Genomic DNA, 26,539 nt, shown 5'->3' with positions numbered 1-26,539 from the left:
TTTTCAGTGATAGTACAAAAAGAAACTATTTTCTCATTGAAAAACAGTTTGTCTTGAGTAGCTATATTGTAGATTTTTGATAATCGTGGTATCGTAATATGGTGAGATAATCGTTATCGTGAGCCTTGTATCGCATATCGTATCATGAGGTGCCCAGAAGTTCCCACCCCTAGTTCACATTTTTCAAAGGAAATCCCATTAAAGTGTCCATTTTGTTTCCACAGCCTTAGCGAGCCATCCTTGCACCACACAAAGGACAGCACCTCATTTGAAGCCTTCTGCCGTGTCCATCCGCCGCCGCCTCCTCCTAATACTCCATTTTGCAAGTCTCGTGCCCCCTCCAAGGTCCACCTAGCAGCCAGTCATACTTACACAGACTTCCCCTCCTTCCAGCCCACCTCCATCCACTCCTCCCAGACCATCAGGCTCGACCCCAAGCCCCGTCTCGCGAGGCCTCGCTCACACATGCTAGCAGCTGCCGGCGACCTCGGGCCTCTGGCCATGCACGCCCTCAAACCGGAGCCGCTGTCTATCATCGGGAAACCGTGCGTTTTGAACTGCAACCAGCGACCCGTCACGGGTCCGCTGCGCCCTCAGCTGCACGTGTTTCTGCCCACGGAGGCGGAGGAGGAAACGGACACCAAGTCTGTGGACGAAGGCTTCATGGATGAGTTGGATGCTAAAATGGCTTCGCTGAGGCTGAGGAAGGAGGACGGCAATCGGCTGGCGGTGGCGCCGCCGTGTGTGGCCAAAAGCGTGTAACCGAGGCCTCCTCAACCAGAAATTTCATCGACTACAGAATAAGAAATATTATTTTCCTAGTTATCTTGTTCAACATGTCACATACCTGAAAAAGACATTTGTCACTATCTGCTACTGTGATGTCATCACTAAAATAAAGATACACCTTGAGTTATGTTGTTGAGTTAAGTAATAAAATGTTAGGACTTGTCATACATGTCTTACAATTACAACTATATGAGTTTTCTCGTCATAAACTAAACATTTTTCATTTAATTGAGTTGACATACAGTCGGTTACTAAGTTCACTTGTTGTAGTAGTTATAATGTCCACTAGGGGTTGCAATGAGCCAAGTCTCTGTACATAAACAGAAGTAAACACGCGAAGAAGCAAAAGCTAGTCAAGCTAGCGACATCTCCATCGTAGAATGCTCCATTGGTGTTAATTTAAGGGTGCACCCCTTTTGTAAATTAATTAAATGCTTTGAGTCGACTTTTTTTTATGCACAATCCGAGCGTTCTGCACTGGCAGCGAACATGGAAGCAGTGGAAAGTGGTGATGGACGTCAACATCCGGCCGCCGACGAAGTGCGACTTGCGGTAATAATCAAGATCGCGCACGTCGTCGCACATGACCGATAACGCGATAGGATTCACAAACTCGTTCATTGGACGGATGCATTATCTATCTACACGTGTGTTGTTGCTATTATGTCAATGTTTGCAAAGCTCAGACGCGCTTATCTTAATTTAACTAGCATCAGAAGCGTACACCTTGGCCAGGATGCTAGCATTAGCTTAGCATGAGTTGAGCTAGTCGCGCGGTCAACAACAATCGTGAAATCAGTAACATAAAATTCGGTTCACTTTAGGTTATTTCTGATTAAATTTCGTTAACGTGTCTTTAAATGGAAATGGGAAGCAGTGGTTGTATTTAAAACCCCCACATCCCCCCCTCGTTACGTTGTGATAGGTATACACCTAATACATTTAGAAGTCGTAATAATTATTAGTTTAATCATTAACTCTTTAGTCGACAATAACTTACTACATGACGTGTGAATTCTGATAGATGAGAATATACAGTAATTACTTTTGAATGTCAGAAATACAGTTGTGCTAATGGTAAATATTGGCAATTTTGTGGAAAATATATATCTATGTGAGTGTAAGTATGCATTTAAAAAAAAGAAAAGAAAAAGTGTGCATTCATGTATTTCCCAATCGTAAAGCTTGTCTTGTTGGTGTGCAGGAAACAGAAGAAACAGGAACAGAAGCTTCAGTCTATGTTGGAAGTTCTCTTCCAAACCAAATGGAAGAGAGCAGATTTGAACTTAAAGACACCGAGACCCCGCTGGTCCCGTGTCGCATGGAGGCCTTGAACGCCTCGCCGTCCCACTCTGAAGACGAGACCGAGGAAGGGGGACCGGTCAGTGAAAAAGATGACGACGACCTGGAGGACGAAGAGGAGATGGACACCACTCCCATGCAGGTGAAGGACTCGGACTGGGAGGAGACTACTGGCAAAAGTGCCTGTTCCACGTCTTTCAGCCTGGACGAGATGATGGACATCGGTACTGTGGATCAGCAGGAACAGGAAGCTCAGATGTGCGCAGATGATGATGATAATAATGGCAGCACAGGTAACTATTTAAGTGTATGGTAGACTCTAATTTATTGAGGAAAGAAATATGACTTATACAGGTCAAAAGAAAAGATAAACATTTAGTGAGTTTGTAAGGCTCGGGAAAAGACCAATCACAGCTCGGCTTCAGAAAATAGATGAGCTGTGATTGGTCAATACCTGACCCTTGAGCAACTGGGACGTTATTTTCAGTTGACAGCAAGTGCCGAAATGGATGCCACTGGAGATGAATTAAAATAATAATTTTGCTGCTAAACTCATATTCCATGAACGCGATATTAATTAGAATGCTGTGTTTAGATAAGTGGGGGCATCATCATGTTGTAAATACATTTGTTGGGTTAGCTTCCCCTTGTAGATGGAGTGTAGGAACACACTAACACGGTACATCATATCTTGGTTTTTCCTGTCTTTATGTCTTCAGTGTTGGAGGAAGAGGAAACACAAATTGAGTTGGATGCCCACGTGAAACCTAATGTTGACATGGAGGTGGATGAAGAAGAAAAGGAAGAGGAGAAGGAGGCGACAGATGAGGTGGAGGAGGTGACAGTGGAGGAGGAGGAGGATCAGAAGGAGGAGAAGGAAAAGGAGATGGAGGGGGAGAAGGATGTGGAGGAGGTGAAAGAGAAGGAGGTGGAAGAGGTGAAAGAGAGGGAGGTGGAAGAGAAGGAGGTGGAAGAGGTGAAAGAGAGGGAGGTGGAAGAGGTGAAAGAGAAGGAGGTGGAAGAGAAGGAGGTGAAAGAGAAGGAGGTGGAAGAGGTGAAAGAGAAGGAGGTGGAAGAGAAGGTGAAAGAGAAGGAGGTGGAAGAGGTGAAAGAGAAGGAGGTGGAAGAGGTGAAAGAGAAGGATGTGAAAGAGAAGGTGAAAGAGAAAGAGGTGAAAGAGAAGGTGGAAGAGGTGAAAGAGAAGGTGGAAGAGGTGAAAGAGAAGATGGAAGAGGTGAAAGAGAAGGAGGTGAAAGAGAAAGAGGTGAAAGAGAAAGAGGTGAAAGAGAAGGTGGAAGAGGTGAAAGAGAAAGAGGAGTATGTGCCTTTCTACACCACTCGCTCCAAAAGCCGAGCAGCAACAAGTGAGTCACGCGGCAGTTGCCTTCACAGTACTGCACATTTCAGTAATTCAATTCAAAAAGTCACAGTGTAAAATTGTGTAAAATATTTTATGATTGCATAAAAACATATTTATTTATTCTGATGATGATTATAAATCCCAGCCTACAAAAATGTTTTTATGTAGGCTGTGAGTAAGCTATAATCACATTATACTCATCTGGACAATATTTAATGAAAGAGAAACACTAAAAGAAAATAGAAAAAAAAATAATGAAAATATTTATTATATAGATAAATATATATATTTGATGTGATTGACATATTTATGGTACTTGCACATTTATTTGAGCGTTATTGCAAATGTTCTTGTATCAGCGTCAGCTTCCGACATGACCAACGGGATGAAAGTCAACAAGCACTCGGCATCCGGCTCCTCTTCCTCATCGTCACCTCCTCCCATCAAAGTCAAAGACGAGCCCGAGGACGAGCTGTACGAGGTGCCCCTCGCGTCCGGGACCTCCGCTGTGAAGGACGAGCCCGTCGCCGCCAAGGTAAGTCGCTCCATTCGAAGTTCGTTCGCCGTCCGACAACCAACCGCTGCCCCGCAGCAGGAAATGATCCGATTTCCGTACGTTTCCCCATCTAACATTTATCGGCCGCTCTAATGAAGCTGAGGTGTTCACCAGCAGGAGGAGGAGGACGACGACTTAATAATCGACTCGGTGTACACGGTGAATCCGGACAGCATCACCAGGAGGTCGCGAGGTCGGCCGTCCTTGTCGACCCTGAACATGTTGTGCTCGCTGTGCCGGAAGAGGCTGATCAAAGGGCAGACGGCGTACCAGCGCAAAGGCTCGACGGCGCTCTTCTGCTCCACCGCCTGCCTCACCTCCTCGCTCACCACCGCCAAAAGCGTCAAGAACTGCTACCGCTGCCAAAAGTGAGTCTCCGCATTCGAGAAAAGTTTTATTATTAGGGATGCGCGATAATGCGATTTTCAATTGGCATGTAAAAACATGAAACGTATGTAAATGTGAAAATCATCGTTTTTTTTCACGAGTGTCACAATCACATAATCATTTCACGTTTTAACATGATAAATGCGATGTTAAAGCATGAAACTTATGTAAAAACGTGAAAATTATTTCCACGTTTTTACATAAGTTTCATGTTTTAACATATTTATCATGTTAAAACTAGGGATGTAACGATATCCAAACATCACAATACGATATTATTTCAATATGAAGGTCACGATACGATGATTATCACGATATTGTGCGGAGGTTGGCGATACAAAAAAGGTCACAATATTGAAAAAAAAAAAAAAAAAGGCCCAAAACATGCCTTGTGAAATTAAACTGCATTAAAAAAATAGCCACCAGAGGGTGCTAAACTGCACAGATGGAATTCAACCCGACTTTTTTTATTTTAACAGACGTGCTGCTTTTAATATCGTGACATGACGACGACAATATATTGTGGGAGTTTCAATATCACAATATTGCCGTTATCGTTTCATCCCTAGTTAAAACGTTTAAATGATCATGTTAAAACATGAAACTTATCTTGTAAAAACATGAAAATTATCATGTGAAAACGTGGCATGGCAAGCAATACGCTTCCGTAATTCACAAGTGAGTGACCTCCCTGACGAAATGGCTCCTGATCCAGATGGCAATGAACGACGTCACTGGGGCTCGCCAGTGGCAGCCTCCATACGTTGGTTCAGCCAGCGGCTAGCTAGCTAGCTAGTGAGCTAGTACAGCAGGAAAGTGATGCAGCTGCGTGTCCAAGAGTTGTCCACTCACAGTGTCTTATTTATGTATAATATTGTAAATTGTAGTTGTTAAACTATGTTTTGTAAAAAAAAAAAAAAAAAAAAAGGACTAGATTTAATAGTTGTGTTTTATACATTAATAAATATTTGTTATTTACGCTCCTAAAATGGGAGCAATTTTTCCAAATGCTGTTGGGGGGCAGCAATGAGCGCACATGCCGTGTCTAGTTTGCCAGAAATGAAAGAAGAAGAACAAACGTGATGCTCCTCCCCTGCCATTCGGTCTTTGAAGTACGAAATGCATCTTGGGATATATTCAGTTCACAGCCGAGCCTTCACCAAGCAACAATCGGTGCTTCCGTGGTTTAAGCTAGCAAAAAAGAAAGACTCGTCCTATGCGTACTTTGAATTGGAGCAGCACTTGGGCCGCCATTGACGACATCTCATGAAATCACAAAGGCTTAGGTAAGGTTTTTAGACCGATTGTATGTTGTACAAACACATTTTGAAGCATCGAAATAATAGAACAAATTTATTGAAAGCTAGTCACATGATATAACTGCGATGAAATACGGCAGCGTGATATGCGGGCTTAGGAAGTACGTTCTTGTTGCGTCACAAGAAAGAAAGCCCTCAATGGCGACTGCCATGTCGCCATGGCGCAGCTCCCTTTGATCACGAGGTCGCTCGCGTTGTGACGTCACAAACATGCAAGTTTACCATAGGAGAGGGGAGGGGTTGAGGAGTTGGGCACAACTTGAGCCACAAACACAACAGATGGACCAACTTGGCATGTCTATCATTATCAGCGGATTTCTTTATTATCTGGCTTATCTGTTTGACGTCAGATTGGTTGACTGCCGATAATTATTGGCCCCCGATATTATCGTACATCCCTATTTATTTATTTATTTATTTTAGGCCGAGGCTGATGTAGTTACTCAGCAGAATAAAAATCTGCTAACTGATGAATCAGGTTATTTTGTTGATTAAGCTGAGGCTTATTTTGTTACTAAATGTAATAAAATTCTTCCAATGGATCAGCTGTTAATTTTTGTTTGTTTTTTTTTGTTTGTTTGTTTGTTGTTTTTTTTGGCTGATGCTGATCTTGTTATTTTATTTATTTATTCATTTAAGGCCGTAACTGATTTGTTATTTGGCAGACTTGGCAGAATAAAATTGCAATAACTTATTTTATTTTATTTTATTTTATTTTATTTTAAAGCTGTAACTGATTTTGTTATTTGGCAGAATAAAATGTCAATAACTGATTAATCTGCTTCTTTTTTTTTTTTTCGTTGTTTTGGCTAAACAAAAGTCTGACAACCGATTCATTGATTATTTATTTGTTTAATTTTTGCCATTTGGTTGGTTAAAATTCCAATAACCGATTAATTGACCGTTTATTATTTATTTATTTATTTATTTTTTTAATAGGAGGGGGTGTCTTTTTTTTATTTTTTTTATGTGTAATCTGTAAAAACAAAATGGAAACAAAAATCATCCAACCGATTTAATCGAGGCCTTTCCAACCATTTGTGACCGTTTCCGTCCGCCAGGCGAATTTGCCGTCCTCAGGAGATCATCCTGGCCCCGGACGTGGACGGCGTGACGAGGGGCTTCTGCAGCGAGCCGTGCCTGAGCGCGTTCAACCTCAACAAAGGCTCCGACGCCAACTCGCTGGCCGCTTCCAACGTCAAACTGCAGTCGGCGTGCAGCATCTGCTCCAAATTCGGCGTCGTAAGTCAACACGGATGAATGATGCGTTTAAGAAAGTCAGGAAATGCGAGCTTTTGTTTCCTTTGGCAGTTAACTTCCACTGGGGGTGTTTTGTATGTCACAAAGAGAAGTGAGTTGAGTCACAACCACCCGTACAGAAGTTGTGTCAAGTTTTTGCTGACAAGCCGTGGAAAAATCAGTATAACGTGGGCTTGTAACTCAAATAACGGGCGACTTGTATCTCAAGGCAGCTACCGTATTTCCACCAGAGCAAGCACGAGCTGGTCCTGAGCGGCACCGTCCACAAGATGTGCAGCGACGCCTGCTTCAAGCTCTTCCGCACCGCCAACCGGCTGACCATGGCGGGCTGCGCCAACTGCAACACCATCTGCCACTTCAACCCGCTGCTGCTCAAGATGGACGGCAGCAGCAAGACGCTGTGCAACCTCGACTGCCTCGTCAAGTACAAGAAGGTGCGGCCTTTGAAATGGTGAAAGAAAAAATGTTGACTGTACTCAAGTTGTTTTTTATTTTTTTTCAACGGTCAAAGAAAGTGAAGACGAGTCTGCCGTGCACCATGTGTCGCTCGCCGCGCCCGCTCGCCGAAATGGTCCACAACAAAAGCGCCAGCGACGACTCGGTCAGCCTCTTCTGCAGCAGCAGCTGCATCATGGCCTTCATGGTGCAGAATGTCAGCTCCTCAGGTACCGGGGATAGATTGCCAGTTTTCGCTCATTGACGGGCGGCAAAGCATCTTTTTTTTCTTTTTTTTTTTTGTCTAAATGAAGTTCCTCAACTAACTTCAACATGGTTCCTAAACACCAACATGCAGCAAGATGGCTTCAATTTGTTACTTTGATCGAAATGAACTCACTTCCAACAGGGTAATCAAGATGTCATAAAATTGCAGCAAAGCACTAGTTTTGTCTAAATAAAGATCCTCAACTAACTTACAACATAGTTACCTGGCACCAAGTTGCCACAAAATAAGAAACAATACACTCGTTTTGTCTAAATAAAGGTCCAAAAACTCACTGCCAGTTTGGTGCGCCTTATAGTGCGGAAAATACGGTACTAGTTTTAACAATTCTGTTGACTTGGTACCAGGCACACAACTGAACTGTGAAAACTGCGGCAAGAACGCCCTGCCGGCGTACCACCTGGCCATGTCCGACACCACCATCCGAAACTTCTGCACGCTGCCGTGCGTGATGACCTATCAGGTACGGTCGGCACGCGCGAGCGCCGAATACCCGCCGTTGCGTCTGACCTGAATGTGTGTGGCGTGCGCCCCCCCCCACCCCCCTGCAGGAGAAGTTCAAGCAGAAGCAGGCGACCATTTTCCCAAAGTTGCCGGCGGCGTCCGGTCAGGAGGCGAGCGTGGCGTCGCTGCCGCAAGGCGCCCCGGCCACGCTGCAGTGCGCGCAGTGCGCCTGCCAGATGACGTCCAAGCCCGACGTCATCCACATCAAGGTGACCAACGCCGGCTGGATTGTCACCTGCGTTGCCTAGCAACTAGGGCTGCGCAATGAATCCAAATTCAATTGCAATTTCAGTGATTACACAAAATCATTAAAAAAAAAGATTATTACTAATTTTTGAGTTTTTTAAATTTATGCATGTGCACCTTTTTTAAATTTTAAAATAACTAATACATTTGAAAATAAATAATAAAATCAATTTTGTTTCATCCAAAAGGAACCCGCATGATTATGGTGTTTCAAAGAATTGTATTTGTCTTAATATTTTTTTATTTGTTTTTTACGTTTAAAGTTATACTTCACTTATTTTTGCCCATTATAGCAATAAAAAAAGTTAATATTTTGTCCATAATTAATTTTATACTTTCATTATTTTTCATGTGCAATTAGTAACTTTAAAAACACACTTTGCAACTTGCTGTCGACTGAAAATGACATCACAAGGGCTCAGGTAACCAATCACAGCTCACCTGTTTTCTAGGTTTGGTCATGTGACATTCACAAGCTGAGCTGTGATTGGTTCCCTGAGCCCTTGTGATGTCATTTTCAGTCGACAGCAAGTTGCAAAGTGTGTTTTTAAAGGTACTAATTGTTCATGAAAAATAATGAAAATATCAAATTTCTTATAGGCAAAATATTCATGTTTGACTGCCAAAAATGGCGAAATAAGTAAAGTATCCCTTTAAACATTTTCTTGTTTTGTACCAAAAAAAAAAAAAAAAAATCGTTTTTGCCTAAAAATATGACTACAAATAAGTAAATCTATATTATTATAAATTCTGCTTGGTCTAAAAGGAACTTACATAATTATAGTGTTTCTGTTTTTTAAATGTGTAAACAATTTTTTTGTACCAAAAAAAAAAAAAAAGATTCTCCTAATGAACAGTGCACAAGCTGCACTCCAACTTTTGTTATTGCCAACATAAATAAATAAATATTATTAATTCAGTTTGGTCCAAAATGAACTTGCTGCATAATTATAGTGTTTCTATTTTTTATTTTTTTTTAAATAGACCTTAATATTTTTAAATGCTTGAACATTTTCTAGTTTTGTTCCAAAATAGAATTAAAAAATAATCAAAAAAAAAAAATCATGATTTCAATTATTGCCCAAATAATCGTGATTATTATTTTTTTACATAATCGAGCAGCCCTACTAGCAACCGTTTTTAACTCGCCACCCCGCCCGGCTGCCCGCGCAGGACAAGGTGGTGTTTGTGTGCGGCTGGAACTGCGCCCTGGAGTTCAAAACCAGCAAAAACGTGAGCGCCAAGTGCGAGTACTGCAAGATAGACAAGGTCAGCCGAGAGGTCAAACGCATCAACGGCAAGGACTGCGCCTTCTGCAGCCACGGTGAGTCGCCAAACCGCCTCGACCGCCCGCCCGCCCGACGCCTCCGTCACGCCGCTGTGCCCGCAGGCTGCAAGCTGCTGTACGAGCACGAGCTGGACGCGCGCTGGGGCAAGCACTGCAAGTCGTGCTCGTACTGCCAGTGCGTGTCCAAGAAGCTGGAGAAGGCGCTCTACGGCGAGTCCAGCGAGGAGTTCTGCTCCGAGGAGTGCCGCTCCAATTACACCATGCTCTTCTGCCATGTAGGTCACGCATCCCGAAAAAACCAACGGAAATGCTCAGCAGCAAGCTTTACACCTCGCATACATATTTGACATCATATTTTATGTGCATACATGTAATCTGGCCTGTTTTATCAGAGTGAAGGTCGATCCATCGCTGCACCATACCTACTAATATTCCACATTCACATTTATTAATGGTGAACCAAAAATGCCAAATAAATAAATAATTTAAGTGAAAATAAAAGTGTTCTAAAAAAAAATATTGAAAAATTACATCTAAAAAATAAAAACAAAAAATGTAAAAGTAAAAATAAAAATGTTCAAAAATAAAAAATATTAAAACAAAAAATATAGATAAAAGTAAAAATGGATATAAAAATGTTGTTCAAAAATTAAATCTTAAAAAAATATAAATGAAAATAAAACAAAAAATAAAATGTATATACGGATCGAAATAAAAGTAAAAATAAAAATAGATATAAAAATGTTCAAAAATTAAATATAAAAAAATAAACAAAAAATAATATAAATAAAAATTGATAAATTTTTGTTCAAAACAATATATAAATGAAAATAAAACAAAAAAATAAATATATGTATGTCAAAAATGTTCAAAAATTAAATATAAAAAAATAAAAACAAAAATAATATAAATGAAAATAAAAATTGATGTAAAAATGTTATTAAAAAATAAATATAAACTAAAATAAAATATACATATCAAAATAAAAGTAAAGATAAAAATGGATATATAAATATTAAAAAATTAAATGTAATAATAAATATACATAATTAATAAAAGTAAAAATAAAAAAATAAAAAAACAAGATTGGAAGAAAAGAAAAAAAAATCACAGAATCTCCTCAAGGTCCTTCTTTCTTTTGTGTGTGTAAATTCTCCCTTGCTCTGGAACGGGCAGAGTCCGACATAGACTTATATCTATTTTTATTTGAACTATTTATTTTTTGGTCCTCCATATTATTGAGCCGCAACGTCTCATGCCACCCGCCAGGTTGCAAAGTGCGCCTCGTGTGGCCGCAAAGGCAAACAGAAGCACAGCCTTTTCGTGCTGGGCGAGGTGCGCAACTTCTGCGACCTGCCGTGTCTCTTCCACTTCTGCAACATCCAAGTCAAGACGCAGGGTGACGTCTTCCCGCCAGGTGCGCCGTCCTCGCCCTTTTGCGCGCTAACGGCTAACACGCCTTGACGCCGCCTACGTTGTCGTTACAGCCTCCCCCGTCATCGCCAATGTGGTCTCGCTCGCCGAGCAGGAAAGCGGCGCCACCCCCGACAAGCCCACCAAGCAAAGTACGCAGCACAAACGATTTTAAACAACTTGGGATTTGGAAAGAAACTTTTTCAAGCATTACTTTGTGCCTTTTCTTATGAAACAGGAGACCATCAATTCAATATGAGAAAACGAAAAGAGGACTCCTCGGGTCCCCGAACAAGAGGTAAAGCACGCTTCCTTATGTTATTTCCTAAAATTTCATTCGGCCTCTGTAGACTGCCCCCAGGTGGCCACGATGTGAGCACTGAAAGGATCAGCACAATCCATTGATTTTTTTTTCTCACTCTCTGTAGGTGCCGACTCACAAACAACCGACGCTGATCTGGTAAGTAGCCGCTTGTATCCTACTTAGGAACCAAAATAAGTCAGAATTTGTTTTTTTTGGTTTGTTCTCGCCAGATCGTGATTAGCGACAGTCCAGAGAAGAAGAGGCCGTCTCTTTCCAGCGCCACCGCCAGCACGAGCAGCACGTCGAGAAGCATGAAGAACAAAGCGCTCCTGTGCAAGCCGCTGGTGCAGAACAAGGGCGTCTCTTGTCGCACGCAGACGGTCGACGTCGAGGCGCAGACGAGTACGCCGGCAGCCGCTTTTACATTTATTGCGATAACACTATGGATTAAATGTAAAGTTATTGAATGAATTGTTTTTTTTTTCCAGACGAAAATGAAACGAAAACTAAAAATAGTAACTAAAACTAAATAAAAATTTCTTGCCAAAATTCTCACTGAATTGAACTGGACTGATGCAGTCATTCTTACGCGTCGAGGGAACACAATCGCTGTCGGGATGAACGATTAATCGGAATAAAATCAACTTTGCCGAATGCAATTTTCACAGAATGGGTTTTGGGGAGGAAAAAAACTTGAGCTCGTTATGGGAACACAATATGGATTGGAAACATAAAAAACCTCAGCAAAAAGGCACCTGTTAATATGCGACTAGCACATGTGGAGGCGGGGTCAAGTCAAATCTATTGAGATGATGCTAACAATGCTAACCTTAACCCACTTGCTCTTGTTCCTCCAGATGTGTCCATACCGAAGGTCATGCTCCTCCCCATTCCCGTGCCGGTGTACGTCCCCGTGCCCATGAACATGTACAGCCAGATCACCCCCAATCCCGTGGGCGTGCCCCTGCCGGTACGTGAAAACGCTCCTCCGATCGCCGGCGCGCGCACGTGACCGACCGCGTCCGCGTGTCCCCCGCAGCTTCCCGTGCCCATGTTGCTGCCCGTCAACATGGACAACGCCGACCGCATCGTGGACACCATCAAGAAGATCAAGGACAAGTTCCCGGAGGACCCCTTCGAGGCCGAGCTCGTTCTCATGGCCGGCATGGTGTCCGAGACCAACGGCGGCGAGAAAGAGGAGGAGACGCAGCCGGGATCTGCTGCTGCTGCTGCTGCTGCTGCTGCTGGTGGAGGTAGAAGACGTCCACATTCTTGATGCCAGGCTAACTGTAATCTCACAAATCCTATTACTTGACGTTCGCATTTTTGCGGTCAATTCTTTTCCCCTGGTTGTAGTCAAAATTTCGACAACACTGCAGACAGGCAAACAAAACTAGTATCAATATCATCAATCGTTTATTGCGGGTTCATCTTTGACGGCCTTGCTATTTCATGGATTTTTTTACAGCGTTTTTAAAAACATTTTTTTTTATAAATAATAAAGGAAAAAAAAGATATGCTGTAATAACTAAATAGAAAAAACAACATACTTTTAATGGGAATAAAATGACTGTAAATGAAAAAAATATGAATGATGAATGAAAAAGCATTCATAATAAACTGAAAATCATACCAAAATTAAAAAAAACTTAATAAATGAAAAAAAATATAAAAAATATTTTAAAAAAAAACATACTTACTTTTCATGGGAATGAATGAATGTAAATGAAAAAAGAACATAATGAATGAAAAAGCATTTATAATAAAGTAAATATATACCAAAATAAAAAAACATGATAAACAATTTTTTTTTTTTTAATGCAGATTTCCATTATCGGAGGTAGTTTTTAGGACGTAAAACCTGCAATAAACGAGGGAACACTGTACTTCTGAACCTCCTATGATACTAATGTTGCAATTGCTTTTCCTTGTTTTCCACACGCTACAGACACGATAAGCACAAACGACGACAACTTGAACACGGACGACCTGGCCAGCCTACTGAACAGCTGGGACGAGCCCAGCGCTGCTCCTCCCATGGACATCGAAACCGACTTCCCCATCGGTGAGGCGTCCCATTTCCACGCCGACTCGATTCCCCCCCTTCCGATGCTTGCTTCTGACGCCTGCTTTCTTCCGCCTCCTTAGAAACCCTGGAGAACATGTCCCTGCTGCGGGAGTCGTCGCCCCCGCCGGGCAGCCCCACGCGCACCGGCTCGCGAAAACGACAACCGTCACGCAAGTCCAGAGAGACCAGAGTAAGTCACACGTGCAGTGGATTTAAAACAAAAAACAAAACAAAAAAAAAAAGTCTACACAACCCTGTTTAAATCATTCGCTCCCGGTGTTTTACTGCATTTGGACTGATTTTGCGAGGCCCACAGAACATTGTGTTCTATTGCTATAAAAACTTGAAACCTATCAAAAGAAGGCTTAAAGTCCCCCCCACTATCTTCATATTTCAAATGATGTCCATTTTTCAGGACATCCCCGTATGATGCTCCGACTGCAAGTATTAACTCGCGTTCTCTTTTATTTGTATCGGCTAGGGTCGTAAAAAGGCAAATAAGGCCGAGGGGTCCGTCAAAAAAGGATCGGCCACCAAGAGTTCCGTCCCCAAAGTGCCGAAGCTTAAGAGTGAGTACGGCGTGGACGCCTGGAAGCGATGGATCCGCTGGAGGGACGCTCAGCCGGACGTGGAGACGCCACGTATCGGAAGTGAGTCGATGGTTTAGATCTAGATTTCTTTTTTTTTTCTGTAATTGTTAAAAATTGGTTAAAAAGAGGGATCCCGAGTCTGAGGTTTTGTTTGTTTTTTTTCCCCCTGGATGGTGACCAGTGCGCCCCCTAGTGCTGAAAGAGGACCTCCTCAGCTGCACCTCTGCCGAGCTCAGCTACGGCCTGTGCCGCTTCATCGCCGAGGTCAGACGGCCCTCCGGCGAGCACTACTCGGCCGACAGCCTCTTCTACCTCTGCCTCGGCATCCAGCAGGCAAGAACAAAAACAAAAATTAAAATCCCCACTATGAAGCCCGCTTGTCACTCGCTCACCTCCGTTGTCCCGTCCCCTCGCAGCACCTGTTTGAGAACGGCCGCGTGGAGAACATTTTCACCGACAGCTTCTACTGCAAGTTCTCCACCGAGTTCACCAACATGCTCAGAGGCTTCCAACCAACCCTCACAACCAGCGGTGAGTCAGCAGCTCGCTACGTCGCTCGAAAACAATTACTTTATGCAGAGGGATTAAATAGCTCATGAGCAAGTGATGCTTATTTTTTTTTTTATACCGTATTCATAAATAAGTTGACTATTTTCTTCATCCCAGTTGTCTTCAGTTTTTCTAATATTTTACGATTCCAAACATGTATATTATTTATGCAATTTGTCTTTGAGTTATCTTCAAACTATGAACGTAAAAAAGTATTGTGTTTCTGCCAATGTTCCTTTTTTAGTGTTCTTACCTTGTATATTTTTGATGCCTGTTGTTCTTGTGCTACTTGTAAATAAATACATTATGAAAGGGATACTTGATTAGTTGTACATGAAAATAATGAAGTTACCACATTAATTATAGACAAAATATTAAAGGGATACTTATTTAGCCATTTTTGGCAGTCAAACAATATTTTGCCTATAATAAATTTGATATTTTCATTATTTTTCACATATAATTAGTACCTTTTAAAAACACACTTTGCAACTTGCTGTTGACTTAAAATGACATCACAAGGGCTCAGGTAACCAATCACAGCTCAGCTTGTGAATGTCACAAGAGAAAACCGAGAAAACAGGTGAGGTTAGCATTAGCATGCCAAGTTAGCGTTAGCATTTTAACTTAGCATGTTAATGCTAACTTAGCATTAGCTTATTTAAGCTAGCATTAGAATTAGCATGCTAACTTAGAATTAGATAAGTTGTTGAATGTATGGCGAAGGCTTTTTCACAAATTAACAGATGACGATTAATCAAGTTAACTCGAACCATTCGATTCCAGAAAAAAAAAGTGCCATGAAATCTGTCAACACACAACAGCCAGCCAACTGTGTTCCACTCTCATTCCCCGACGCCCACGTCACTCACCAGACGTTTTGCCTTGTCTGTTAGGTTACATCCACTCGCGCGTGGAGGAGGAGTTCCTGTGGGACTGCAAGCAGCTGGGCGTGTACTCGCCCATCGTGCTGCTCAACACGCTGCTCTACTTCTTCTGCAAGAACTTCGGCTTCACCACCGTCGAGCAGCACCGCCAGCTCTCCTTCGCCCACGTCATGCGCTGCACCAAGACGGCCCAGGGCAACGTCAAGACCACCTTCCTGCGCTTCTACCCGCCCATCGCGCCCACTGACGGTGAGCCAAGTGGGGCTCCTCCCACCAAAAAATAAATAAAAAAATAAATTAGCAAAATTAGTGCGTTCATTTTCAGCTCATTTAAAGTTCCTTTAACGCCACTATTTTAACTTTTTTTTTTCCCCCACTTTTATATTAACTCTTTTACTGCCAAACGTTATCAAAAAAATAACTTTGATATTTAATTCCACAACCCATTGACCGGGCAGCACTGCACTTCGACGTTGCACTGAGAAAAAAAAATAAAAAATAAAAAAAAGTAGTTGACATCTTTTAGCGTTTATGGCGGCATATGTCGTGATTTTACTGATCGTTATTAAACGTTTTTGGTGGGCAAAGAGTTAAGAAAAAACATTTGATTGTACATCTAGCGCAAGGTTTTTCCTGTGTCCAAAATTCAGAGGCAACCACCTCCACCTAATTTGCTCCCCTCCTTCAGCCTGAGCCACTGATTTCGCTCAACGCAGCCATCCAGCTGTGTTGCTTAAGCTCGGCAGGAACGCATTTTAACTGCAGTTGCGTTGGTGCGCCATTATGGAGGCGCTATATCAACAGCAGTGCACTGGAAAGACCTGAAGCAACTTCAATGTAACGAAGAAGAAACAGATCATGGAGCAACCCGTTGCACACGCCCATTGCCTGGTTGCGAGGCAGAGGTGGCGCGCTCCAGCCAATTTGAGCCAAGCTAAACTCGATGTAAAATTTGTGATTAATCGTGAGTTAACTATTGAAGTATTGCAATTAATTATATAAAAACACCCCTATATACTGTGTTCAATTAATAGTGAATCATGACCATGCGTTCTTTAGATATGGATGGAGTTCCAGCAAAGAAGCGCAAGGAGGAGGAGGACGATGAGTTCAAAGAGGAGAAAATCCTGGAGATGAAGGAGAACACGGAAAATCCCCTGCGCTGTCCCGTGCGACTCTACGAGTTCTACCTGTCAAAATGGTGAGACTACTTCAGCTGTGGCGGCAGCGACAGCTGGATGGATTTTTATTTTAACCTACTCTAACCCGTCGATTTAGAAAATCAAATGAAATAGATTTGAAATGCCAGAAACCGTCTTCAAATTCCAAACAACATATATTTCCATTCAGCTCGGAGACGGTCAAGCAACGCACCGACGTGTTCTACCTGCTGCCCGAGCGCTGCTGCGTGCCCAACAGCCCGCTGTGGTTCTCGGCCACGCCGCTGGACGAGGACACCAAGGAGGCCATGCTCACCCGCATCCTCACCGTGCGCCAGCTGCACCTGGCCACCAGGCAGTTGACGCCCGCCCCCGAACACAACGAGGACGACGGCGACGAGTGGCAATGACGAACTCTCACCGAGGAGACGGAATCAAAAGTGTCTTGAAGGCAGCGGCGCTCGAGCTGCCACGTTTTGGATTGGGGGCGAGACTTTTTCGTGGACACGAAAAAGCAGCAAAGCTGACCTTCCAAAAACTTGTTTTTCAGTGGAAGGACTGACAGTTGCAATTCCATGATGAGCATTTGTTTGGAATGTATTTGATAATCCTGTTTTCTTTCTCAAGGTCCGATCAATGTCACTGAACGATGAGATTACACTGTCCTCTTTAGTGTTAACTCCTCTTTCGCTCCTGTTTTTAGATCAGTGTTTCCCAACCTTTACTGAGCCAAACCATAAAATGTCACCAAAGGTATATATTCTATGCTGAAATAATCGAGATGTCATCTTAATTTACTCAGTGTAAAATTTTGGCCTGTTAGTTGAACAAAAACTATTCTGTTGTTTGTATGACTAAACACTGGTTAACTTAGTAACTTCTGCCCTCTGGTGGAGGGGCGTGTAATTGTTCTGCCTTTTAACAAGGCTTTGCGGAGATAAAATTGAGATACGTCCTATTTGGATCGTTTGTGGTTGGGAATCACTGCAGTAGACTGTGTACATTCAGTGTAGTTTAGAACAAACCGCTTCTTGACGAGTAAATCTACTTGAACGCATAAAACTTGCAGTTAAGTGCAACTTTTCAGATGAAACAAGTTGGCCTTCCCCAAATATTCGGTATGTACAAATAAAAACGTGTATTCGTTCATGTATCCCTTGACACACATTTTATATTGATTTTTTTGTTAAATAAAACTGCGAATGTTTAAATATTGTAGAGCCATTATTAATCACTTTTAATTTTTGAGCTGCCATGGAGTTTCCGTCACAATTCAAAATGGCGGTGAAATTGAAACGCTGAGCTCATTCCATTGTATTTACTGGATTTGTGAATTCAAAATGTGGCAAGAAATGTTTGAACTGCTATAACAATCTGCCTGGTTTATATGCTAGTCGCAGAATATCAGTACAATACTGCGATAGTTTTTGCCGTTTGCATTGCATTGCGGAAATACCAGAAATGTTCGTAATTGCCTATACGTCCGGTCAACGGACCGTTTCAGAAAAACTACACAAGATCCACATCCCCTCCAGGTGAGATTTGTTTTATTTATTTATTTGTAAAAGTTAAACAAAAAGTCAAGAAGGAAAAGTGACTATTAAGAAACACTTTCTTGCTACATTGTCATTTCTACGTTGTCTTTCGGTGGACTTCTTGTATTAACGTGGAAGTCGAATTTTTCTGTGTAAATATGTTCGATGAAACGCTTTCTGATTGAATAAGAATTAAGCATATCAGTAAACCAAGAAGCAGCAATTGTAATAATTACTGTAGCTAATGTCAAAGGCAATTCTCAGTAATTTATTATTTCATAGTTCTGATTTGATTGGGGAAAAGAGGACATAAAGTAAATACAGTATTTCATATATTTTTTTTAATAAGGTATTTTGGGTTAAAACTTTTTTGAAAGGGGGAACTTATTTTTTAAGTTCCACATATACTTGTTTTTAAGGGACACCGTTAATTGAGGCACAAATGGACGACGAGGAAGAAATGAGTTTGCCCAGATGACGTGCATTTCTGTTTAGAAGACTCATGGACATGAGTGGCCAATGAGGTAAATGTTTTATTTGCTTTCTTAATTGGTTAATTTGAATCCTCTTTATTTTTTATTCTACTGTTTTTGTTCTGAGGCATTGTTGGGAAATCTAACAGTAAATATGATCTATGGACTCCCGTCGTCTAAAGACGCTATTCTGGTTAATATTGGGTTGGTGGAAGAAGAATAAAGCAGATAAGCAACCCCAGAAGACTGCCCTTTTTATTTTATGCAACACTGCCCCCTGCAGTCGACTGAAATTGACGTCAAAGCTAGCCGGTTAGGCCACATGACGTTCGCAATTTGAGCCCTCAGTCACTTTGACGAAAATTCCGACTTGACTTGCACTGAAATTGCGGTTAGTAGTAATAGCAGTACGGTCGTCCTCTCTGCACCGCCATCTCGCAGATACTCCTGTGCAGGGCCTTGCAGTTTTTGTCAAACCAACACAGGAGGTCTTGAGCGCCATCCTTTTCACCCATGCGGACGCAGTTTTCGCCGTCGCCGCCTTCTCCCGACCAGTTGTCAGGTTCCTTCGGGCTCCAGAAGGTCAAGCTGAGCAAAATGTGCACACAAATTCTAAAACGTAAAAGGAAAGGACATTTCTTTTTTCATCCTCAAACCTTGGGTCCACAGGCGAGCCGTCCGTCCACAGCCATCTGCCCTCCTGCTTGGAGTCCGTCAGGCCGATCCAGAACTTGTCCTCCTGGAAGGCCATTTTGTTCCTCAGTTGCCCCTCCAAGAAGCTCTAATTAGATATGTGAGAGTTGAACCCTCTTCACGGGAAAATTGTGGATGTTGAAAGTACACCCACATCAAGCTTATCGTAACAAAGGAAAGGAGCTATCAAATATCTCTGTTCAACTAGATTTAGCTTATTGTAGCTTCACTTAGGTCACTTGTTACTAGGCAGAACTCGTGGATTTAAATGACACCACAAAATGGCGGCTGCGGCACCTGCTCTTCGCGGCTGTCGATTTTCACCAGGTTGCCATCTAGACGTTGGCAATGGTGTCTGCTCCCATCCCAGGTTAAATTGACGGACGTGAAGAAGTAGCAGCTTTCACCGTGAAGCTCCCAATTCGGGTTACATTTCCTGCAGACGCCATCTTGGAAGACACCACAAAGACTTTTTGGCAAGCCCTTGGTTAGCTCAAAATGCTAACATCATGACGTCCACGTAGTCATTACAACCTGTTCACTTTTTAGCCAAGCTAACAATAAGCGACTAACGAGTACTATCCGTGGTGCTGGCTAAGCTATGCGCTCAACCTTCTGCTGCTTCACAAGATAAACTACTAAACTAGTGTGATCATACTCACTCGAGCTATCCGATCCACTGGCTCTATACGCCTCAATCTCATCCGTCAGATTTTGGAGGTGATTCCTGCTCTGGACGTTCTGGTAAGCTGCGAGAAACGAGGAGGTCATGATGAACATACAACGTCTTAATACGCTAAACTGCTTAAATAACAAAAGAACTCACAGACGAAACAAAGAGCGACAAACGTCAGCACCAGGAGAATGCACAACGCCACCAAGGCTGCTCTCTCCGACGTCAACTTTGACCTTGCCGGCTTGGCGCCAGAGTCTGTATAGACAAAATACACAAATTTAAAATTGCACATTGCATGACACTCACAGGTTCTAACATAACTTGATTAAGCAGTGATGGTGTTCCACAGGGATCAATTCTAAATACCTTATATCTCTAGTTTTGTCTGAGCAGCATAATCCGGTTTTATTTTAAATTAGATATTAAATTATATCCTGTTACAATTTCTAAATGGTTTTGTGGTTAAATGATGTCCTTTAAAAAAAAAAAAAAAAAAAAAACTTTTTGTGTAACAGATGACTAATATCGTTGCGTTGACTGTTCCTCTTTTTTTCGTCTGTTTTTTTTCCACAAAACCAACCATCTTGTCACCAACAATGTTTTTCGGTTTTCTTAAATTATTTATTGTTATACATGGACATGACACAATTTGAGGTGGTAACTGACCGTGCTGTGGCTCCGACTGCGTTTTTGCCACCTTGACCGAGGCGTAGTTTGTTTCAGGTGCTGACGAGGCTGCTGCATCTGTCCAACCAGTTTCGTCCAGTTTGACAAAAATAATCCACAAAAGTCATACTTGTTGTTCAACACTCACCTTTGCTGCCATTTGCCCGCGATTGGCTGAAAACCAAGTCCGAGTAGAGAATGTCTCCTCCAGACATTTTAGCACCATGAATAAAAACTTAAAGTGATTGACTGTCTTCCTGTTTCGGGCTTACATGAGGAAGGAGTGCATAATCACCAAAATCAGAGGTTTTCTTATTGTCTGAGTATCACTTCCTTTTCTGTGCCAAATGAGTATTAAATTGCAAGTTGAGCAGAATCGCACCTAATAAGTGACATGATGATGGCCAGGAAGCAAAAGCTGGTGATATCGATTTGATGATGAGCAAAATATTCATAATTTTAAAATGCTGACATAAAACCTATAGTTTCCAAAAATCAGAGGATGATTGTTATGTAATTTAATTGTCCATTAATTTATTTTACATCAAACAATAATAGTAATATTAACAAAATAACACATTTGGAAAGCACTTTTTATTTAAACCAAAATCTTATGCAAAATGCTACAGAGATAAATGCAGTAAAACCAGAAATCAACAAATCAATACGATACACCATTTAGGATAAGTGGTATACGTATAAAATCAGTCTTTATGTACATGTATTCATCTATTTCTAAATTTCTCAAACAGATGTCAAATAATTATTTCATCTTTACTAGAGTTAATGGGCAATCTGTGAGACTAATAGCCTTAGTCATTTTTTTTTTTAAATGCTTTCAGAAAACAAGGAAAAAAAGACCCACAAATTCAACAATCAAGATGAGTCTAATTTTCTTGATTCAGCAACATCTGACAATAATCTACACAGACATTTTTTTTTTTTATTGATATTGACACAGTAGGCTACATTAAAAATGACTTAGGCAACCATGTTGTTTGGCTTTTATACATTATTTTCATTTAATTAATTTATCCATGTAATATATTACTTGGCTAATTTAATTTTTGCTCCAAAATACTATAAAATTAAATAAGTCAGTAAGAAGAATGGGTCTTACGATTAAAAACAAACAAAAAACAAACAAAACAAAACTGAATAAACTCGAATGTCCAATTTAAAGAAAGGGGAGGATCGCCATAAAAACGTCATCTTATTTCCATCCAATCATAACATGCGATATTTGACAGAAAACACCTAGCACCAATCAAAAACGTGCATTCATTTCTGGGGGCGGTCTCTGGCGGCTTTGCAGCCAATAGAAAGCGAAGCTTCGTCCTCGCCCCCGGCAGACTTGGCTGATCTGTCAGCTGTCGAACGACGACTGCCGGAGTTTGGACAAAGTTTATCTTTTGGTCCTCTGCCACCTTCCGCCGATGGCTCCCAGCGCACAACTCAAAGAGGCGATGGCCGACGTGCATGAGGGCATCCGGGCCATACTGCTCGGGCCGCCCGGTGCCGGGAAGGGGACCCAGGTGAGCGGACGGCCGCGGCTGCTAGGCGGTAGCTCGTCGCGGCTAGCTTGTACGCGTGGTGCTTGCTGGAGTTTAGCTGAAGGCTAATGCTAATTTTGAAATGCATTCAGTTCAGTTTCCAGTTCGCTTTTTCCGACGTTTAATACGGTTGTTAGTCCTTAAGGCTTGCACAGTGGTCAGTTAAGCAATGTAAATAATGTTTCTTTTTTTTTTTCTTTACTTTTTTGTATACAGGAACTTACATTTAAAAGCGGTCCAGTAACCCTGAATTGCCCCAACTTGAATAAAAAAACATACAGTGAGGACCAAAAATATGTATACACTTTAAAATTAATGACATTTACTTATACATTGGAAGCATGTTTATTGAATACAAATTCATCTTGCAAAGTTATGTTTCAAAATGGGGTTTCAAGCTAGGGTCAAGGTTTTAAGAAACGGTTTTGAGATTCAGGTCTGTGTTTGTGTCTATTGACCAGTTGGAGACCCTACGCAAACCAAGTTAAGTGGCCGAACATGACTGAACTGGACAATCGCAAACAAATTACAGCAAAGCCAATTGTGCAGAGACTGTCGGTGAAATATATATTATGTTGCTAAAAAGCCAAGTGTGGAGAGTCTCTTTTTGCAACAAAAATTATGTTTGCTGACACGAGTATCAGTCAGGGCAATCTGTTCTGTCCTTAACAATCTCGCCATGTTGCATGTGGTTCATTAAAGAAAATGAAACCGTCCAATATATGTGTACAATCAGAATGTTTTCTGATAAGAAAGCATCGTTTCCATGTATGCGAAGGTCAGTCGTCAGGTGAGCGGGTGTGAGTTGTCATCTAATTTGTATGCAATGGACAAGTTGTCGTGCACAATAAACAGTGCTTTAAAAAAAAAAAAAAAGATTTTCTCAACGTGCTTTTAGCATTATTTTTAACATTGAGTATCCAAAGTAAAACATTGCTCACAGCTCTACATTGCCAGCTAGTTCTTAAGCTCTACTTTTGTCTCAGAAGAGCGTCGTGTTTACAAAGCCAACAGTGAACACAACTTGGCGTTCCTACAGTGTTTCTTCAGCTGGAAGCATGCACGAACACGGAGATGGGGGAAAAAAAAAAAAAAACTTGAGCTGCATAAACGAGCTGCTCTGAGTCGGGTCGCAATGATTTTGGCCAAACCATTTTGCTGCCGAAACGGGCTGCTGTTGAAATGAAGTCATTTGAATGTTTGTCCAAAATGGCTGGTGATCCACCCCTCTCACCCTGTAGGCCTCCCGACTCGCCAAGCGCTACTGTGTGTGTCACCTTTCGACCGGGGACATGCTGAGGGCCATGGTGGCGTCGGGTTCGGAGCTGGGCAACAAGCTCAAGCTGACGATGGACGCCGGCAAACTGGTGAGCGCCGTTTAGCGTCCGTCACGTGGCTTCTCGGGTTTCCCTGGCAAGCGCGAGCCATTTCCTGTGGTTCAGGTGAGCGACGAGATGGTGGTGGAGCTCATCGAGAACAACCTGGACACGCCCCCCTGCAAGAATGGCTTCCTATTGGACGGTTTCCCTCGCACGGTCAAGCAAGCCGAGCTGGTGAGGGTCCGATCGACCGGTGTCGGGATTTGACGGGCAGCCTTTTTGACGTTCGTGTCCTTGGCAGCTGGACGAGCTGCTGGACAAGAGACACGAGCAGCTGGACTCGGTCGTCGAGTTTTCCGTTGACGATTCGCTGCTGGTGCGCAGGATCTGTGGCAGGTAATTGTTCGTTATTGCTGTTTCACGTGTTGATCATTTTGTTACCCTTTCTATAGCATTTTGAGAGCACTTTGGTAGTGTTTCCATAACATTTAAATGTATTGTTAGCACTTGGTTACAATTTAGTACCATTATATTAATGTTTTGGTAATATTTTGAAAGTGTTAAATAAGCATTTGTTAGCATCTTGGAAGCCCTTTTGAATGCCATTTTAGTATTATTGTATTTTGATTGCATTTGTGTATTGTTTTTGTTATCCCCTTAATAGTTTTTTTTTATATATACGTAGTATTTTGAAAGTGCCTTTCGTTGGCATTTTTTACTTTTTCTTTTTAGCCATTTGATATAATTTTGTAGCCTTTTAAATATTGTAATAGCCATTTTGTTAGCTTTTGAATAGGCCCTTGTTAATAGTTTATCATTTTGATAGGCCTTTGTATCTTGGTAGCGTTTTGTTAACATAATAACATTGTTAGCATTTTGGTAGTGTTTCGATTGCAGTTTTTTGTTGTTTTTTTGGTTTTTTTTTTGCTGTTGTTGTTGTTTATTTTTTTTTAAGTATTGTTGACATTTCTATAGCCTATTTATAGGGATTTTTTGTAGCATTTTATGTTGTTTTTGTTAGTCCTTCTTAGCCTTTCATTAACATTTTGTGAGCGTTATAATATCGTTTTTGTCATGTGCTGAAGGTTGTATCCCAAAGCGCAGACACAAATTAGATATTAAGCATTTATTCATATCGAGAGGCGTGGAACAAACTTGACTTGACGAGAAAAAAAAAGAGCGTTGCACAGACAGTGGTAACACAAGTAATAATCCGACAAAGACGCAGACTTCTCAGGAGGCTTATATAGACAAGGAATCGATCTGATTGGTTGTGGGTAACAGGACTGACGCCACTTCCGTCGCTCGCTCTGATGTCTTTTTTTTCCGTCCCGGCAGACTGATCCATCAACCCAGCGGCCGATCCTACCACGAGGAGTTCAACCCACCCAAACAGGCCATGAAAGATGACGTAAGGAGCTCAGGTTTTTTTTTGTTTGTTTGTTTGTTTGTTTTTTGTTTTAAAGTTAATTTTAATTATTTGATTGAGACTAGTTTGCTGCCTAAATGGGCTGCTGTAGAAAATCCGAAGGGATTTTTGAATTTTTATTTATTTATTTTTTGCTGAGGCAGTAACCAGCCAAATGTACAATTATTTTGGCCTGATTAATTTCCTCCAAAGTAACTTTCAGATACCAAGGTGAAGCTAGACAAAGTGTAGTCAGACTTTTGATGGCATTATTTATTATTAGAAATAGTAGATCCGACTGTGTGGTGCCTAAATGGGCCATTGAGGAACTAAAACGTCACCAAGTAGCTTGGTTGCTCCGACACACATTTTTCTCATTTGGAAAGGATGTCAAAAATCCAGATCAAATCTTTCCTTACTAATTTTTAATCATTCCTTCCAGGTGACGGGCGAGCCCCTGATCCGCCGCAGTGACGACAACGAGACAGCGCTGCGCTCTCGCCTGGACTCGTACCACCGCCAGACGGCGCCTCTGGTCAAGTACTACAGCGCCAGGGGCATCCACACGGCCGTGGACGCCGCCAAGAGCCCCGACGTGGTCTTCGCTTCCATCGTGGCCGCGTTCACCGCCGCCACCCAGGCCTCCCCGGCACGCGCCACCGCATGTAAAGTGTCCTCAACATACCTTTCCTTGCACTCACTCGTTCATGATGTCACTTTTTTTTTTTTTGTGTGCCAGTGTCCAGACAAAAGTTAAGAAATGTCTTTCTATGCAGACCTCTTACATCATGGACTGTAAATGTGCAATGAGGAGGTTTCCTTCAAGGAAATGTTTTTTTATTTTTTTTAACCAGTTTTTATCCAGCTTGTCCTTGACCTGTTCACTCGGTGTTTTGAGCCCAGCCGCTACGTTCACACGTTTCCTGCATGCTGATGAGAAAGAGGGGAGAAAAAAACAATAGCAGATGTTTGTGGCATTCCCAGCAGGGACATTTTACTCTTTAATCGAGCTCAGCTGGCCACTTTGATAGCTAATTTCCCCCCAAAATATGAGCTCATGTCTAAGTCACTTCCCAGAATGCCTCTGTGATGACTGGGTTTTAAGTCTGCTCTTTAAACTAAACAAACACTGTCTTTTTTTTTTTTTTTTTTTTTTTTTTTTTTTTTCCCAGCTGCTTGAATCTCAGGGATGCTCTCACATCAATGACTAGAGGAACGCTGCGACGGGCGGACAGATGGGATGGTGGTTGGTTGTTTGGCTGAATGAAAGCAGGAGAAATCCTCACGGTGACGGGGCTTTGATGCCGGGCTTCAAATTGCGGCGGTTCCGAGCAAGGCGAGCATGTTCTTGATCATTCCCTGTGCTTGGTCTTTAAATAAACCTCATATTTTTACTATCATTGGCATACAATGTTTTTTTTTCTGTTAATTTCCTCTCGGGGGCTGATTGTAGAAATTAAACATTTATTGACTTACATTTTTCACATCAGTGAAATGCAAATGATTTTAATAT

General features: G+C 41.9%; 3 protein-coding genes across 11 annotated transcripts; 2 read left to right on the top strand and 1 right to left on the bottom strand.

The window, feature by feature from the left end:
- Positions 1-1,102: 1,102 nt before the first annotated feature.
- Positions 1,103-17,914, top strand: LOC144007290 (zinc finger MYM-type protein 4-like). 7 transcript variants are annotated; one of them, XM_077506771.1, is made up of 29 exons: positions 1,104-1,341; positions 1,994-2,384; positions 2,811-3,106; positions 3,161-3,235; positions 3,275-3,455; positions 3,811-3,986; positions 4,122-4,375; positions 6,775-6,955; positions 7,204-7,407; positions 7,485-7,638; positions 8,042-8,157; positions 8,246-8,407; positions 9,618-9,768; positions 9,835-10,007; positions 11,002-11,149; positions 11,220-11,297; positions 11,384-11,443; positions 11,574-11,605; positions 11,680-11,851; positions 12,307-12,419; positions 12,489-12,702; positions 13,398-13,514; positions 13,598-13,707; positions 13,999-14,167; positions 14,289-14,440; positions 14,524-14,638; positions 15,553-15,792; positions 16,603-16,744; positions 16,894-17,914. In XM_077506771.1, exons 1-29 carry the CDS (start codon positions 1,279-1,281, stop codon positions 17,111-17,113), a joined length of 4,659 nt encoding a protein of 1,552 aa, XP_077362897.1. In that variant the 5' UTR covers positions 1,104-1,278; the 3' UTR covers positions 17,114-17,914. The 7 variants fall into 7 exon arrangements, with proteins under 7 accessions (XP_077362894.1, XP_077362893.1, XP_077362892.1 ...); XM_077506768.1 differs by having other exon boundaries at positions 1,103-1,341; positions 2,811-3,235; XM_077506772.1 differs by lacking the exon at positions 3,161-3,235 and having other exon boundaries at positions 2,811-3,067; positions 3,392-3,455.
- Positions 17,915-18,069: 155 nt separating this feature from the next.
- Positions 18,070-26,426, top strand: ak2 (adenylate kinase 2). 3 transcript variants are annotated; one of them, XM_077506780.1, is made up of 8 exons: positions 18,070-18,238; positions 18,658-18,762; positions 23,541-23,666; positions 23,742-23,852; positions 23,920-24,014; positions 24,957-25,029; positions 25,469-25,691; positions 26,199-26,426. In XM_077506780.1, the coding sequence occupies exons 3-8, from the start codon at positions 23,592-23,594 to the stop codon at positions 26,204-26,206; spliced, it is 585 nt and encodes a 194-aa protein (XP_077362906.1). In that variant the 5' UTR covers positions 18,070-18,238; positions 18,658-18,762; positions 23,541-23,591; the 3' UTR covers positions 26,207-26,426. The 3 variants fall into 3 exon arrangements, with proteins under 3 accessions (XP_077362906.1, XP_077362907.1, XP_077362905.1); XM_077506781.1 differs by lacking the exon at positions 18,070-18,238 and having other exon boundaries at positions 18,651-18,762; XM_077506779.1 differs by lacking the exons at positions 18,070-18,238; positions 18,658-18,762 and adding an exon at positions 22,084-22,281.
- Positions 18,941-21,018, bottom strand: LOC144007293 (C-type lectin domain family 4 member E-like). Its single transcript, XM_077506778.1, has 7 exons — positions 20,895-21,018; positions 20,747-20,824; positions 20,231-20,335; positions 20,067-20,153; positions 19,702-19,853; positions 19,368-19,492; positions 18,941-19,299 (listed from the first exon to the last, which is right to left on the bottom strand). The coding sequence occupies exons 1-7, from the start codon at positions 20,959-20,961 to the stop codon at positions 19,104-19,106; spliced, it is 810 nt and encodes a 269-aa protein (XP_077362904.1). The 5' UTR covers positions 20,962-21,018; the 3' UTR covers positions 18,941-19,103.
- Positions 26,427-26,539: the final 113 nt, after the last annotated feature.

This window comes from Festucalex cinctus, chromosome 19 (assembly GCF_051991245.1).
Source record: "Festucalex cinctus isolate MCC-2025b chromosome 19, RoL_Fcin_1.0, whole genome shotgun sequence".
Lineage (NCBI taxonomy): Eukaryota > Metazoa > Chordata > Actinopteri > Syngnathiformes > Syngnathidae > Festucalex > Festucalex cinctus.
The sequence above is the reverse complement of the archived record's forward strand: the minus strand, read 5'-3'. Positions and strand labels throughout refer to the sequence as shown.